General features: G+C 44.6%; 1 protein-coding gene across 3 annotated transcripts in view; it reads right to left on the bottom strand.

Moving 5' to 3' along the window:
• The window catches only part of LOC119393700 (protein turtle homolog B), a 337896-nt gene that overhangs the window by 7041 nt on the left and 314010 nt on the right, over positions 1–16845 (bottom strand). For 2 of the 3 annotated variants that reach the window (XM_049416323.1, XM_037660826.2), the window contains exons 8-12: positions 6595–6906; positions 5755–5883; positions 5133–5160; positions 2401–2483; positions 696–829 (exon numbers count right to left, since the gene is read on the bottom strand). In XM_049416323.1, coding sequence (XP_049272280.1) covers positions 696–829; positions 2401–2483; positions 5133–5160; positions 5755–5883; positions 6595–6906 — 686 coding nt within the window. The remainder of the gene's footprint in view (positions 1–695; positions 830–2400; positions 2484–5132; positions 5161–5754; positions 5884–6594; positions 6907–16845) is intronic. The other variant, XM_037660827.2, reaches the window with a different exon arrangement.

A 16845-nucleotide genomic window follows, 5' to 3' on the forward strand; every position in this document is an offset into this window, starting at 1 on the left:
CCCAGGAACTTGCTTGCTTGTGTAGTACATTCTAATGTGTACAGTGAACAATGCGCTGTGTCGGGCTTCGCGAACTGTAAGATTGCTCGTCTGCGCGCTTACCAATATATCAGGTGAAAAAAATTAGTGACAAATGTGCCGGTCTCTGGCACCGAGCAGTCGAGACGGTGGTAGCACGACAACTGAAGTTTTGCGGTACAAATCTAAAAGAGCCAAACTGTGAAAGTTTTGGTAGCTACGTGCCTTAAACTGTCGCGTTTAAATCCGTGAACGCTGAACAGCCCCGACTAGGTTTAACGGGGGAAATCTGAATAGCTGGTTTCGTAGAATAACTGACTCAGGCTATGAGAAACTCCGTTGTGGAGGGCTCCGGAGAATTTCGACCACCTGGGGTTCTCTTAACGTACACTCGCGTCGCGCAGTACACGATCACCTAGCATTTTGTCTCCACCGAAATGCAACCGCCGCTGCCGGGATGGAACCCGTGTCTTTCGCGACAGCAGCCGAACACCGTAAGCACTGAGGCTCTGAGCCACCGCGGCGGCTAGAATAACTGATTGTTTTCATAATCCGCAGAAACCACGCCCTTTTGTATCTCTCCCAATGGCCTCGAAAAAGCAACTGTACAACAGTTCATCATATATGTATATGATATACCTTGAGGTTTATCGTATGTATTCTTTTGACGTTCTTACCTTCTTCGGCGAAGCTGTCCTATGGTTTCCTAAGCTTTCTAGACTTTCCTTCAGTGGCAGTTGCGCAGTGTACGCGTCCATTCCCGATGCCAGGGCAACCATTTTCTCGTGAGCTGCATCATAGCCGGAGAAAACTGCAACGCAGGAAAAAAAGAAGTTTAATATGAATAAAGGTGCTTTCGACGGGCAGTGGCATATTTATTTTGGACTTACTCGCGAGATATTTTCTGCATTTTACATATATTAAGGTAAAGTGCACTTCATTTCATGGTCAATCCAGCTCAATCCTGCCGGTTGTCAAGGTACACGCTTGTCCTCACTGCTAAAAAAATGTGGACGTTGTACTTATGAGAAAAAAAGAAAAGTTCAGTATGAACACCATCGCGTCAGCGGTCAGCCGTAACATTCAACATTTATACACGTGGACCAAACGAAGGGTATCAGTCCTTCGCACAAAGTGGGAATGTCGAAGCCGTTATAAGGTGACGCTAATATTAGGATAGGTAATCAACGTTAACTATTCATAATGATTTCCCATGCATCGGTTTGCTATCGTCGGTGAGCAATGCGTTGTAATGTTGTGTAACAAAAGGCTCTTACTAACACTAATCTCATGCATTTTTGCAAAACATTATTTTTTGGGGGGGTTCAGGTAAATTATTTGTCTAAGGTCTAATGACCGAAATACGGCTTTCATTGTATTCATGCAATAATGTATGTATACATTACAATGTTACATAAACGAAAACAAAAGTTCACGTTATTATTGTTTTTAAATGTCATAATAGAAATAAAAGTTCTTGTGTTGCCATTAGACACAATGTCACATTAGACACAATCTTTGACAAAGACTAATTTCCCTAACTGAACAGTAAGACGATTAATCCTCTGTCTAGGTCATTCTAATGAAGACACACGAGCTTGTAAGCTTTTTGTACTCGAGTCTGCTCCTCTTATCAGACGTTATCTGCCAAGAAGATGAGCGCACGCATTCTGCCGTTGTCTTAATTGCTTGGGTTCACAAGTGATTTATGGCTGTTCCATAAAGTGGCACTGCTAGAGCTTCGCCTCAACAGTGTAACACTTGACAAAACTTTTCTTTACTATCGATTCTTCGACTGTTAGCTGCCTATCGAAAGTATCGATAATACTGTTGATAGGTTTGTGTCATTGTTTCACACGTATTCACAGGTTCCTGAAACAATGAACGCGACTAACTTTCAAGAGCTAGCGCGCTCGGACGAATAACTGCGAAAGCACCGCTACTTCTTTTCGGACGTGGCGCTGCCCCTCGGCGATAGCGTCAACTACCGTATTTCGAAACGTGTGTGGCGCCACATTTGAAGCCAAAAGTGGGAGTTCGTCAAAGCTGACATTAAGACTCCGAAGCACAACTGTAAGATGTTTTGAGCATTTCTTTTTGAACTGACCAGTCGACCGAGAACAACCAGACGTTGTCTCACTGCAGATATTTCACAAATGTAGCTTTCGGACACATTTGAGCGAGCTTGAGAATAATGTGCTCGGTCGAAAAGCAGCAAGTTCAGCAGGCGTTGCTGAACTGCATCATCGAAGCGGAAATAAATGTGTACATTTGTGAAATGTCTATTAAATAAATGTAATTACTACGCCGGCTGTCGCGACCCTGTGCTGTCGTTTGTTTGTTTGAGACGCAAGTAATAAATGACGAAACACGGTGTCTTACCCGTAGTCGCAGGAATTATGTCGGGACCCTTCTCTTCCAAGTCGACGGACTCATCTGGGTCTTTCTTCAGCAAGGTCATCGACCTGTAACAAAAAAATATGCGTCAGTATACATAGCTTTTTGTCATGCTTACATATTACTTACGAGAGTTGAAACATCCAGCCATAAAAAAAAAGAAAGAGAAGAAAAAGAGGACTACACGTTATACTATACAGGAATGAAATTCTGGTTATGTGTAAATGAACATAAATCACTTATAAGTGGATCAAACAAAAAAAAAACACTAAAAGATTGGGAAACCGGCCCTAGAGAGAAACCTACGAGGAAAAAAAAATCGCAAATTAAGAGCAAGATTGTCTGATTGCATGCAGGTATTAAGACCGCTATATCGCAGTAGTATCAGCCAAACGTTTTTATTGGCTGCGCTGCCATTCAAATCGTTAATGTGTAGGGAAGGCCTCTTGATATCGCATCCTTTTAGTCTCTATTTCAGAGGCGAGGCGCTTTTCAGCACATTGCCTATATGGGCGAGCTCGCGCACGGACAAACATATGTTCAAAGGGGTTCTATAGAAAACAGCGCATTTTATTTTATTACCTTTCAAACGATAATACAAAATGGAGCTCGGTTTTTTTATATTACCTGACGTAATTGCCCAATAATGCGTGTGCTACTAATAATGGCTTCGAAGTGCACTCCTAAATCCGACCGCAATACCCTTTTTTATTATTTTTTCACTCGGTCTGAGCGCGTTAGCGATGCTAATGACCATGCCCTGCGATGTCGTTGGAAGGAAATCCCTCGGCTCTGATTGTCTGGTATGTTTCGATGGGGTTCCGATGCCAGTAATTGCGTAATTACAGCGGAATGACTTGAAGAGAGATGCTGCCCACTAATGACGCCAGTTGCATCAGCCTTTCGGATGTTTCTTATTCCTTAATTCGGTGCTTGTTATCGCGTCAGAACGGAGGCTAGAGGTACACCGAAGTCTTTCAGAGTTAGCGCGCACTATAACGACGCTCGGCTTTTCTCTGTCCGCCAGCCGCGCTAGCTTAGCGGCTATATCGTTGCGCTGCGTCTAAGCACGATGTCGCGGGTTCGATTCCCTTCCAAGGCGCCAGGTTTTGGCGCATTGATTGAAAGCAAGAACTCTCGTGTACTTAGATCTATATAGGCTAACGTTAAAGAATTCCATGACCAGGGGCGTAGCCAGAAGTTTTTTTCGGGGGGGGGGGGGGGGTTCAACCATACTTTATGTATGTTTGTGCGTGCGTTTGTATGTGTGCGTGTATATATACGCAAGCAAAACTGAAAAATTTCGGGGGGGGGGATTTGAACCCCCCAACCCCCCCCTTGGCTACGCCCCTGTCCATGACGTTAAAATTAATCCGCCGTTCTCTGCTAAGGCTTGCCTTATAATCATATCGTAGCTTGCACGCGAATCGCCAGAATTAAATTCTTTTGATATCACAGTTTTTACGGTAAGTTTCCTGACTCATTCCACTGCCCCATCTACGTGTACTGGCACAAAGAAAAAAAAAAATGCTAACAGTGTGGTACCTACGCGTTCCGCTTTTCGGGAAAAATTGATACTTATTAGTGAAACATAATGAGTGTAACCTGCTATCGAAGCTTGGGTATTGCGTGATTGCGAATTTAGAGGCGCACATACCAAGCCAGAGGCTTCAGACAAGAAGTGTGAGGAGCAGCGCGAACGCAGTATAACTTGCTCTCCGTTACACTTTTACACTTTTAGGCGCTGTTTAAGGCTAAATAAAACGTTAATCGATTCGGGGAAGTAGTCTAGAAAGCGGTAGAGTCAGAAGCTCGCCATCTGTTTACGTCGAGATGCAGAGATGCATCTAACCAGCGTCGTTGCCAACGTTAGCAACTACTGCCTGTGCCATGCGTCATTTCACGGTATGTTTATAAGTTCAGATTACGTCCGGTAATTTACAGCTGATAATTTTCAAAAATAGTTAAACCGGATATTTTATGTAGCTGGATGTCTCCATCACCTCCTATAATGTTCATCGCCAAAACTACCATTAAATGTTAGGTACGTATTGCTCGCAGCGCGCTAACCAGACTTGTGCATTATGTGGCTTTGAGAGAATGTACATGTAGATGAAGCAAATGCGACAAGCAGCAGAAAAATCTATCTTGTACGCAGTATGTTGACTGTTGAACATCATGTTTTTGATAAAATGCCCTGCAGGAAAGCTAGCATGTTTACAACATACATTTCCACTTAGTTTTGGCACAATTAGATTAAGCAGTTCTCGGAGCAGAATGCGCTTCGATTATGTTTAACGACTGGAGTTTACAGTGTCTAGTTTTATCGAATGGACTGCTCACTTGCAGTTGGTGCCTTGTCCTCCGCTCACAAGATAACCTTATCAGTGGCGTGCACTTACTACGTGGAAGCAGATACAGCGTGCTTGTTTGTTCCAAGTTTTGCTGTGGATAACAATAATTGTTGGCGTTTTACGTTCCAAAATCTCGATATGATTATGCAAGATGCTGCGGTGGAGGGCTCCGGAGTTTTCGACCCCCTGGGGTTCTTTAACGAGCGCCTACATTTAAGCACCCGCGCCTCCAGCGTTTCGCCTCCGTCGAAATGCGGCAGCCGCGGCTGGGATTCGATCCCGTGACCTTCAGGTCAGTAGTCAAGCACCGTAACCACTAGACCAACGCGGCGGGGTCAGTCTTGCTGCTATAGATGTACTTACTTGTCCTCCATCTGCTCCTTTTCTGCCCCTGAAAGAAACGAAATAAAATAAACATCTTTAATTCGACACGCTGCTTTTGGTTCTACAAACTTCGATATGTTTTAATACAGCCGTAGGCAACATCTAAGTACTAGGTTTTCAGGCGCTGCTTGATTTTGATTTTGCTGCTGGTCGCTAGAAAGATGTAGTACTGTTTAAACATAATAAACTTGGACAAATTTTGCTCTGGAAGAATTGAAGTGAAAACGGGAAAAAGTGCAGCTTAATATAATTCCTGGTTGCGAAATTCTGTGGATGTCCTGCGAAGCCGGTCGATTCTTTGTCAAAGATATACTGCTGTTTCACGCGGAAACTAGTGATGTGTAAGTCAGGATAATACTTTTGTCATAGTTCACAATATCATGTTTCGTGGAGCATTTAAAGGAGAATTTAAGAGAGCAATTGTACTTATATGCAATGGTGAACATTGTTTCCTAGGCTCACATCATCGAAAAACCATGGTCCTTTAGAATCCTGTTGGCTAGCTCCACGATATCCCGGTATTTAAAGAGAGCAAACGCTTTATCACGCATGCAAATAAAATAAAACGTAACGTTACTGAAAAATTGAAGGAATGTCGCACCTTTGCCTCTGCCATGTTTTTTGCACCGTATAAAGATGATGACGATGACGGCGGCAATGACCAAAGCGATGACGATGCCGATGAGAACTCCTAAAAATGGCCTAATAACGATCATCCCTTGAACACCTGCTGTTGCAAAGGCACCAATGGGCGAAAGCAAAAAATGGAGTTAGTGGTGTTGAATGAAGGCCCCATCTCTTTATTTCATTTCGTCTAGTACCACGTTGAATGCTCAAAGTCTTTACGCGTAAATGGGGCTGCTACGCCAGGAGCCCCAAATTTAGAGAACAGGTATGAAGAACGCAATGATGATTTCGTAAGTACAAGTATGCTTCAACGCTTTCAGTTAATTTGGGATGGTTTTAAGCATGTGTAAGGGGTTCATTCATTTCTAAAAAAATGGCTTTTAGATACACGTGAGCAAGTGCTTATTGGTAAATACGATGTCGTCAGCTTCAATAAGATGTAGCAATACAAAATCAGATCTTTTTTTTTTTGGAGACTGAGATCACAATTAGCAGTAGCAAAATGAAATACAAAGATGAAGATTACCAAGAACTTCAGCCACGAAACGGTCGTCAGTACTTAATGTGTCGCCTATCTTGAGATTAATGTAGCACGCGTGACATAATTTAAACTAACAATGACTTGAACGTAGTATGTCTGAAATCTTACACTAAGAAATCTTGCCCCTTTTCGCCTTTATTTTTATTTGTCACATGCGGGTGAAGCCACATTTACCAACAATGAACAAACCAGTGCTTCTACTATATAATTTGTTATGGGCCATCTTTTAACCCAGACTCTCCGCAATGCCTCGAACACGGAATGTTTGCCTACCGGTGAACTTCTCCGCGGGTCTGAGCGTGTGTGCCATGAGTACGTAGGGCGCGCTGCGACCTTTTCCGTTGGCGGCGTACACGAGCACACGGAACGTGGCGCCGCCTGGCAGGCCTCGCACCAGAAACGCTGCTCCCGCACCGGGCGTGTTCGTGATGTTGGCGCGCATGGTGCCCGAGTCGGCGTCGTACAGCTCGGCGATGAAGACGGGTGGCGCCATGCCGCCGTCCCAGGGGCCCTCAATGCACTCCAGGGACATGCCATCCTCGGTGGCGTTCACTTGCGAACAGTTGATTACCGAGTCCGGAGGCCCTGCGCATACAAAACAGCCGGGGCGCGTTCAGTGACAATGAAGGCCAGAGGCAAATACATAGAAACTACAGTCGCGAGTATTCAGATGTTGGGACGAAAGACCACGTAAATAAAGAGAAATCCGCGACTAATGAACTGCTGGGGAGGGCTTCTCAGTCATGACGGCTTTGCGCGTTCTGACGGCTTGTGTAAGTACTGGTTAGGCAAAGAAGCGTTACGTGTGCTGATTTGCAGCACTAACTGAGGTTAAGAGGGGTAACCAGAAACGGCGAATCGTCAGCATATGACCTTACAGGATAATGTAAACATTTGAAGAGTCACTAATATTACGTATAAATATTGATGCGAATACGGAAGCTCGCGACCGCAAACGACAGCTATCAAGATTTTTTGCATTTATTAGGGTATCAGAATACATTTAGAATAACCGCCAGTTGGGCGTGTTGGTAGACATTCATGATGGTGAAGCGCTAAAAGAAACGGAGACTTATGAAGAACACAGGACACGGCGCTACTAGCAACTGAGTTTATTTTTGAAAACAACGCCCTCATATATATAAAATGTACGTCATCATTAAAGCCAAATTTTGTTTTAACACGTGATCATAAAAGAAACAATCAGGCGAAAGATAAAAAAACCGCGCATGTACTCCTACCAAGGCAACAAATGCGCGGTTTTTATCTCTTGCCCGTTTGTTTCGTTTATGATCACGTGTTAAAACAAAATTTGGCTTTAATGATGACGTACATTTTATATATATGAGGGCGTTGTTTTCAAAATAAACTCAGTTGCTAGTAGCGCCGTGTCCTGTGTTCTTCATAAGTCTCAGTTTCTTTTAGCGCTTCACCATCATGAATACAGAATTGATGTTTCATTGTAATGAAATTTGTTTTTGCTGTAGTGCTTACTTACTTTACAGAAAAGCCCACGTCAGGATACGAACACTGGAGTTATGTGCGTAGCGTAATTATTCTTTGTTCCGAACAAAACACGTTGTTCGTTAATTTTCGTGATTTAACGCGAGGTATTAAGAGGAGTGTTGACGGCCTGCAGCTTGGAACTCCGACTACTGTCCTCATTATTGCTTTATCTCTGCTCGCACAGGCCAAATCTCCAGCACACTGATCAGAAACAAATATTTAACTTTCAACTCGGCTGCCGTTTGGTCGCGCTGAAATTCAAAGTTTTATATTAAGGGTACCGTAGAATCGTGGCGCAGTGAATTGCGGGCAGCAATAAGCATTGCCTGTAGGCTAGCCCGTCATGTTCCAATCGAGGACTGTTAGTGTTTGTAGCGTCCTGCGTGCAGGGAGAAAATATGAACTAGAGCTCTTCTCTTAGAGATCTTTAATTTATTTGTGCTGTAGAAATTGGGAGCCTCACTCCCCTCTGCAGTAAAATCCGGCAGATCGCACGCATTGTGGAAATCAATTTCATCCGAAACAATCGGGGAGTAGAAGCCGATGCCGAATTTTTTTTTTTTTTTGCATTGAGCCAAGCATTTCGTGGTGGATCGACGCCTTTGTGTTTTCGGCTTACCAGGCGCGCCTAGTGTACACTCTTTTGTAAAGAGTAGCTCATGGTCTGCCGTAACGTCGGCACTCATGGAGACGTCACTTTTGTCGTCACGAAGTGCCCGCTGCGGTGCGATGATGTGCATATCATAAGAAGTGGTCGTAGGCATGCTCGCGCAACGCTTGACCCTATCTTGCGGAGTCACAGTTGCGCATATGTAACGTATATTTTCGTTCATATAAAAGCGGATAGCCAAGACTGCAACGACTTGTCATGATGCTTGTATAGGGTCTTTTGCCGAAGCAGTTTGAAGCATTGGCATGTCACTGCGGTAGAACGCTTGACTGCAGTGCGGCATGTCTGGATTCGATTCCGGCTCTAGCCTTGAGTGTTATTCTTTGCTTCTATCTAGATATTTACTCATAAACAAAGCGGCCGACGCAGGCACCACATTTTCTGCGACATGGGCGCCTTCACGCTGTCACGTTACGATTTCTAAAGACGGGGTTGACATCGATGGACTGTGAATCTCTGGCGCATACCCTAATACTACGGATCGCGGTACGCGGGCGTGTACCAGACGGGACTGTTGCGAAGGATTTCATTAGGTACGCGATATTGAAGCCACGTCATTCATGTGAATCGTGTTCGTCACATCCACGAGAGCGCCAAGACAATGATAGATAGATAGATAGATAGATAGATAGATAGATAGATAGATAGATAGATAGATAGATAGATAGATAGATAGATAGATAGATAGATAGATAGATAGATAGATAGATAGATAGATAGATAGATAGATAGATAGATAGATAGATAGATAGATAGATAGATACGGACAAGCTGCCTTTGGTTCGCTAAGAAATGCCTCGCGTTTGATATTTAACTTCATAGTACAACATTCCAAACGACCGTGCTTTAACGGCTTCATTTCGTTCCTGGAGTGATTGGCTCTGCGACATTGTACCTCCACTTGTCTATAAATATCAGTTTCTTTTCGCATCGGCGTTTATCTCAATCAGATTAAGCGTGCACCAGAACGACTGCTCCTTCTGTCATGCGCGTAGATCATCTATATCGTTGTCACTGTCTTATAACGAAATATTCTGTAGTATACCTTCACTTTCACGCTTTTAAGAGTTATAGCACGAAATTCTAGTGATAGCTGCTAATGAAATATTGCTCAACCCGAATTCGAGGAGAGGTTGGAACTTTTGAGGTTCTCTTCATGGTCCTCATAAGCTCTCACACACAAAAATCTCATCACATTAAGTGCTCACAGCTTTGACAACCTCGCAGATGTGCGTGTGGCATGCATAGTAAACCCTTTGCACACATGCGCACTTTCCCACCACTCACTCCCTGCCATGATGCAGGGGCAATTTTTGAGCAAGCTGACAAGTACCCGTGCGCTGCACTGCACGGTCAGTCATGTGTGTAAGGAGGTGAAGTGAGCTTTCAGAAGCAGACGCACTGGTGGCCACAAGAAAGACGAAGCAACACCAACAAAAAGACGGTATTCTCGACATTCAGGAGAAGTCGAGGTGAGCGTGAATAGGTGACAGAAAGAGAGAACGGCTTGAGGGACTTGCTAATCACACTGCAAAACAAAGCAAGGACTGCGTAAGAAGGACGATGGCGGTTCCAGGCAGACTGTGGCGCGAAGAGTGTCGTGAAGAGTGGCGAAAAAGAGGAGGGAAGGTGCGGTGGGCTCGGCTCACTTAGATCGCTCCGTAAAAGCCTAAACTTTTCATGACCTTCCTTTAAGCGGCCATTGAAACCTCGCAAAGACAATAGAAGGGAGCATGGTACACGAAATGGGAGGTGCGCTCATCGCGAGATACAAATCCTTTGCAGTCTTATATAAAGGTGCCACTTCCAGCGTAGGCGCTGCAGCAGTATAGGCATACTGCACAATGCCCGCCGCTATGCCTTCATTTGGAAGGTAGGCGTTGCTCGCCGCTGTGCGCTCCACAATGGACGGAGAGGCCTACGGCGACAAGAGTGGTGCTAAACCGGCGCTAAATTAGCGCGCGTATGTATACGGCGGCGCAGGCACTGCAAACGACGCAGCGATTATACGGAAGTGTGGACGCGGCCACTTCTTCGGCCGGCTCCTCTTTTGTGTGAGCCCATGGCGCACGAGCGCGGGCGCTTGTTTACCTTGACCAAATAATGAAGATGCTGAATTCCCTGCATAGGAAGAGTGATATAGGCGCTTCTACTGTAGTATGTAGTATGCAGGAATAAAGTTTTAGGCTTTATCGGCTCTTAGAAAGAATAAAAAAGAGACAGACCGGCTTTAAGAATAAAGCGAATAACGCTTTAGAACTAAGAGTGTTTATTACAGTATCTATCTATCTATCTATCTATCTATCTATCTATCTATCTATCTATCTATCTATCTATCTATCTATCTATCTATCTATCTATCTATCTATCTATCTATCTATCTATCTATCTATCTATTATCTATTATCTATCTATCTATCTATCTATCTATCTATCTATCTATCTATCTATCTATCTATCTATCTATCTATCTATCTATCTATCTATCTATCTATCTATCTATCTATCTATCTATCTATCTATCTATCTGCGTCTGTCTGTCTCCCTGCCTGCCTATCTATCTATCTATCTATCTATCTATCTATCTATCTATCTATCTATCTATCTATCTATCTATCTATCTATCTATCTATCTATCTATCTATCTATCTATCTATCTGTCTGTCTGTCTGTCTGTCTGTCTGTCTGTCTGTCTGTCTGTCTGTCTGTCTGTCTGTCTATCTATCTATCTATCTATCTATCTATCTATCTATCTATCTATCTATCTATCTATCTATCTATCTATCTATCTATCTATCTATCTATCTATCTATCTATCTATCTATCTATCTATCTATAAAGAAAAAGGGTAGGGAGAGAGGAGCAAGTTAAAGAAAACACCGGAAAAAAAGATGACTTTGGCTGCGCAATAATGTTCCCACTGCATTTCTTTTTGCTTACTGTCCCAACGAATGGCTTGCCCTCGACGACAATTCAGCGCCCTCTTTGTTCTTGCCGCTCCACTGGTGGCCGGCTGGCTGCCAGACGCTTCGCCCGTATTCTGTAACAGCCAGTAGTAAGGACAAGAAACGAGTTCTCTCTGCTCGCGTTTTCGTCCCACGCATTAATCGTTCGTATATACTGCAACAGTTGTGTCAACGCTCCATTACTCCGAATATAATGTCTCGGAACCCAGACGAGTCACAAAGAGCGCTCTGCACCAGCAATACCGGGCAAAAAAATAAAAGTGCTTCCACTACAACTACTGCTGCACGCAGTTTCTTGCTTCACCACACGGAGCACTGCTATGGCACCACGCAGACAGCGACAGCCAGAAAAGAACAAGAAGAAAAAAAGAAAACACATTTTCAAGGAAGAGAATTGGGGGCATTTTCTTTTTTTGCATCGTCATCGCATATATATGCGCGGGACGTGAACAAAGAACAGCGTATAAAAAGGAAAGGTACAGAATAGCAGCAGCGACATTTAGACAGCAAAGAGGAAACAATGAAATGTATAAAAAGAGATGACAGAGAGAAAGAGGTGAATATATAGTATGGTACAAATGGAGGGGACATGTTTCGTCGGATGAACAGCCAGGATTGTGAAACGAGGGTTTCGCTGCGACATACAGTGGCGGATGCCGAGCGCAGGAGTACGGAAGAAGATGACTGGATGCGGAGGAGGGTGTGTAAGATGGCCAGTGAGGAGGTTAGCAAGAAACACGAATTTCTAATGGAGGGTCTGCGCCAGCGTAGCGACGCTCTCGGCTTTTTACGGGAACACGGATTGCAGAGCTCCACTGCGCTGCACGTTTGCCTCGAATAAACGCATTCGTTTGCTTCTTTCTGCTTCACATAAAAGGGGAGGAGAAGGCTGCGGGTGCGTTAACCTCCAGGAATTAAAATAAAGGCTTGAGGGAGAATAAAAAAATGACGACGGCAGGGAACTCGGGTATCGATTCTCCCTTTCGCTTCCGAGCGCGCTAAGCCGCCCACCTCGTTTTTCATGCTCCCTCATTTCGTCGCTTTAGTTTTAAAAAATGTGCTCCCCTCCCCTTCTTTCCAGCGGAATGCAGATATGAGCTGAGAGGAAGGGCTCTTTCTGCATATAGGTCGAAACCTAGTGGAAGATAAACGTCCGCGAATGCGTTACGTTTAATGTTTTGCCCCGTTGTTCCATCGAAACCATAATTTGGCGTGGTACACGAATGTTCCTCGCATGCCCCCCTCCTCCCCCTTCCCCTCTCAACGTTCGTCGACGAGTTGACGGCTGATTTCGGCCCGCGAATATTTCTTTTACGTCTACGCACCTTTATTGATACTCTTTTAGGCTTTCACTGTCCTTAACTAATGCACCTATATCGTTTATTTATTATTTATTTGCCGCCACATCGAACCGACGTTAACGTGCGGCGCCCAGCGCAGATGCGCAATATTTTGCATCTATAGACAGTTTATTCAACTCTCTCACCTTCTTCAATTGTCTTCTCAGTTCTTTGTTCTTCTTTGTTCTTTTTGTTAAGGTGTGAGCTTGGCGCCCATAAACTCACACCCTCACGTATTCGCGCTAAACAAAGAACGCTCGCCTTAAGCGGTTGTGTAGGTGGTTTCTTCGGTATTCTTGCAACGCCATACATGTTTGCTTTTCGTGTGAGACGTCTCGTTGGGCCTTTCACATTCGTCATCGTCGAATGTAGCAGAAAAAAACAACAAACTTTTCAACTTTGAATAACGTGTCCGTCTCTCAGCTTTCGTCACTCGCATGGCACGTGCGTAGTTACGGACTTGTCGATACATTAGGAACCTTCATCCGCGAGAAGGAAAAAAAATTAATAAAATTTTCTTCCATGTTCGCGTTGGAAAAAAAGAAAACACGGATCGATTGGCGTTATACGATGAGAATGTCGACATAACGAACGCGCTTCTCTCTCTCTCCCTCCACCCATTTCCATATGCTATTTTCTACATTGAGTCTGCAGGGCGCCGAGAGAGGCTCTGAGCAGCGTGAGTGACGCGCCTTTTCGCAAGGAAAGTGCGTGTATGTTTGTGTGTTCGGCGCGTGCATTGAAGAGCATTTAAGGGGAGCCGTTTCATGCTCTACTGAGCGCGCAATATGTTTAACTCCCGACGTAGACGGCGGCGTCCCACCGCCGCCGCCGCTGACTTCTCCATTCTGCTTGCGCGGCTGTTCGTACACGTACCTAGAGCGTCCCTTGCTTTCTGTTGTTGTTTGCTTTGTGCCAACATCGCGAGCGACGCAAAGCTTTGTTCCACGCAGACTCCGCCGTCTGGCACGGTTTGTTTTCAGGCTCCCATTCTATAACTCCAGCGCGAGCGTATAGTCTAGCGTTCCTCCCCAAGAGGAACTCGACTCGAATTCAATTTGAGGTGGAATCCTTTCGCATCGTCAACGCGTCGGGCCTTCCACCACGTGTGTTGGTTGTTCAGGTGAAGGTCCAGACGGCGTTGGAGGAATCGGTGCGGCATTGACTGAGGCCTGTCTTGAACTTGTGACGGAAAAATTCTCTGCGTGGCACATTCGCTGAACGTAAGACTGCAGAAAGGAAAACGGGTGCGAAAGAGAGAGAGAAATAGATAGATAGATAGATAGATAGATAGATAGATAGATAGATAGATAGATAGATAGATAGATAGATAGATAGATAGATAGATAGATAGATAGATAGATAGATAGATAGATAGATAGATAGATAGATAGATAGATAGATAGATAGATAGATAGATAGGAGAAAAGTGATTATAATAATGTCTCCCCGAAAGCCAGCACGACAGCATACGAAGGTAGAAATGTAAAACATCCTCGGCAGGCGCCTGCAACGTGGCCTGGTCGCTGTCCTTCCAGTTTTCTTTTTTCGAGTCGTTCTCTTCGTTTGCAGCACTTTCTTTAGTTTGCGGCATCGGGACGATACGGGAAGAATACAAACAAGCAAACAATTTGTGAACGAGAACTGAAAAGAACCCTGTCAGAAATAAAGGACGAATCTGCGGTGGAAAAGAACGACGTGAAAGCAAGAGCAGAAGCGATCGAAAATAACAACAAATATTTAAAATATTACGCAATAACGAAGAGGTGTTACACCGGAAAGAAAAGAGCACAAGGAATTGCGTATAAAGCAATACTTTGAGGGAGCGAGTGGCTGTGACACAATTTTCTGAATGGAAAGAAAGAAAGAAAGAAAGAAAGAAAGAAAGAAAGAAAGAAAGAAAGAAAGAAAGAAAGAAAGAAAGAAAAGTGAATGTTGGGCATGTGTGTGAACACACATATAATAAGCGAGAAACCGTTACGACGGGACGTTGTCAGTGCGCGCATGCATATACGTATTCCGCGAGCCGGGGGAAGCACTGCGAGCTAAAATATGCGCGAGATTCTGGACGCCGTAAAACCAGCAGCGCGGAATATTTATAGAGGCCAAAACACTGAGCGGCGAAATATGAAGCTGTAAACCACGGCGGGGTGGGGGGGGGAGGGGGGAGCGAAGCGACCACGTACAGTGCAGGAAGAAGAGGGGGAGAGGAGGGGGAGAGGAGGGGGAGGGGGCATGATGCTTCGCGTGAATGCGCCTGTGTGTTTGCTTACCTGTATGTACTGCCACAGTTTACTTTTGTTTACACGTGTGCGGAGTACACCACATCTGTGCGTTTCTATGTCCCAAAGCACGGGCGTGTGCGTGCTAGATGTTTGTGTGCGATGTCAGTGAGGGGAAAGAAAAAAAATGAGAACGCTTATGCACGATTACAGTTTTCGTTCCTGTCTTGCATGCTGCTGTGTGCACTTTCTTTTTTCCTGGTCGTGAGCGGATGCGCCTGTCTTGGAGCGTTTGCGGATGACACGTTTTGGTGGAAGTTTACGAAAGCAGCTTCTCGCGACTGGAGCATTTTTACCTTAGGCGCAAAAGACAGCGCTATCCGACCTCTTCCCGCGAAGTAGCGTAACATAAACAGTGTGATAATGTAATCAGTGAATGCGGTTAGCTATCGCGCCAGGCGGTCGTCTTATTATCACGGTGATCGCTACCACCTGCGGTGCTCGTCCGAGTAATGCATAATAATAATAAAAAAAGAAAAACTCACTTGTAATGAATAGTATGTGAATACGGGGCCCGTAATATAAAAACCAGCGCAACTATTTGATGTAAAGTGTCGGCGGTTACCTTTAGTGAGGTGAAGTTACGAACAAAGACGGAGGCCATTGTAATGGGAGTAGGCACAAGCTGTGTGGGTAAGGCGTCGTCGTTGACACGTGCCGCGCATCGTCGTTTTTGTTACGATGCGAGCTTATTCTGTATAGATTTTGGCCGCTCTGCGCGATCTGAATATTGCTGCTGGTGGAGCAAGCGTTAGCTGAATCGCGAAACAAGCATTGTGCGCGAACTAAGCATGAGCGAGAGTGGCTCATTGTTGACTAAGCTTGACAGCCTGCCGGTGGGATAAAAGTGGGGCAGCACATGTAAGAAGCTACGTTTTTCTTTTTCTGTGTGTGTGTGTATCGACGTTATAGTTGGATATATGCTGGCTGCCTTAGAGAAAGTCATCGCTGCATAAAACCGCGTCATGATTCTCTGGAATTTTTAAGACGAGCCACACGATACCACCTTGTTAAATTATTTCTAAAGCCTCCCATAGGCCGTTTCTTTAATGTTTTCATTATGGTTGAGTCAAACAAAGAAGCAAGCCCTCAGAATTGTCTTCCTTCCTTCATTTATAGGCAGATACGTGGTTTGCAAAATGATAGTGTATTAGAGCTTCTCAAACAACATATTTAAGTGCTGCTCCAGACCACAATCGCCGGATTGTTCCCTAAACGACAAGAACCCCCTTCGGTTGAGTTCCGAGGGTTATAGTGCTCATTCACGACTAGAGCACTTCCCTTTATTCTTTAAGGACAATTCACAAGTCTACCCGATGCGCACTTACCTACCCATTGTGTAGTCTGCAGATGTGAGCCTCCGCTTCGTGATGTCAAGATAACAGGTAGGAGCAATTACACGTTAGCGCGAGAGTTATTGGAAACTTTTCACTTTAAAAAGAAAACCACGAGTTGTATTAGTGATACTTCCTCATGTATTTTTGGAAATGAGATGCAGCTCTTTGATACGTGAGTGTGATTGCACTTTGTCGGTACTGACGCACGCATGCGCAAATTGATGGATTCTCCTCGCTACACCTTTCGAATAAATTGTTCAAGTTTAGCGCCCGACCATTCTGCTTGCTCCTACGTCTTTCTCGAGTCTTTGTTTCTCTGTTTGCGCTAATATGTATCCCTTTGACGTCAACCAACTTGCCTAGCAACCAGTCTTACTCAACCATATTGATTGATTACTTGCTGTGGACGTGATGGTGGCATTG

Source organism: Rhipicephalus sanguineus, chromosome 5, assembly GCF_013339695.2.
Source record: "Rhipicephalus sanguineus isolate Rsan-2018 chromosome 5, BIME_Rsan_1.4, whole genome shotgun sequence".
Taxonomy (NCBI): domain Eukaryota; kingdom Metazoa; phylum Arthropoda; class Arachnida; order Ixodida; family Ixodidae; genus Rhipicephalus; species Rhipicephalus sanguineus.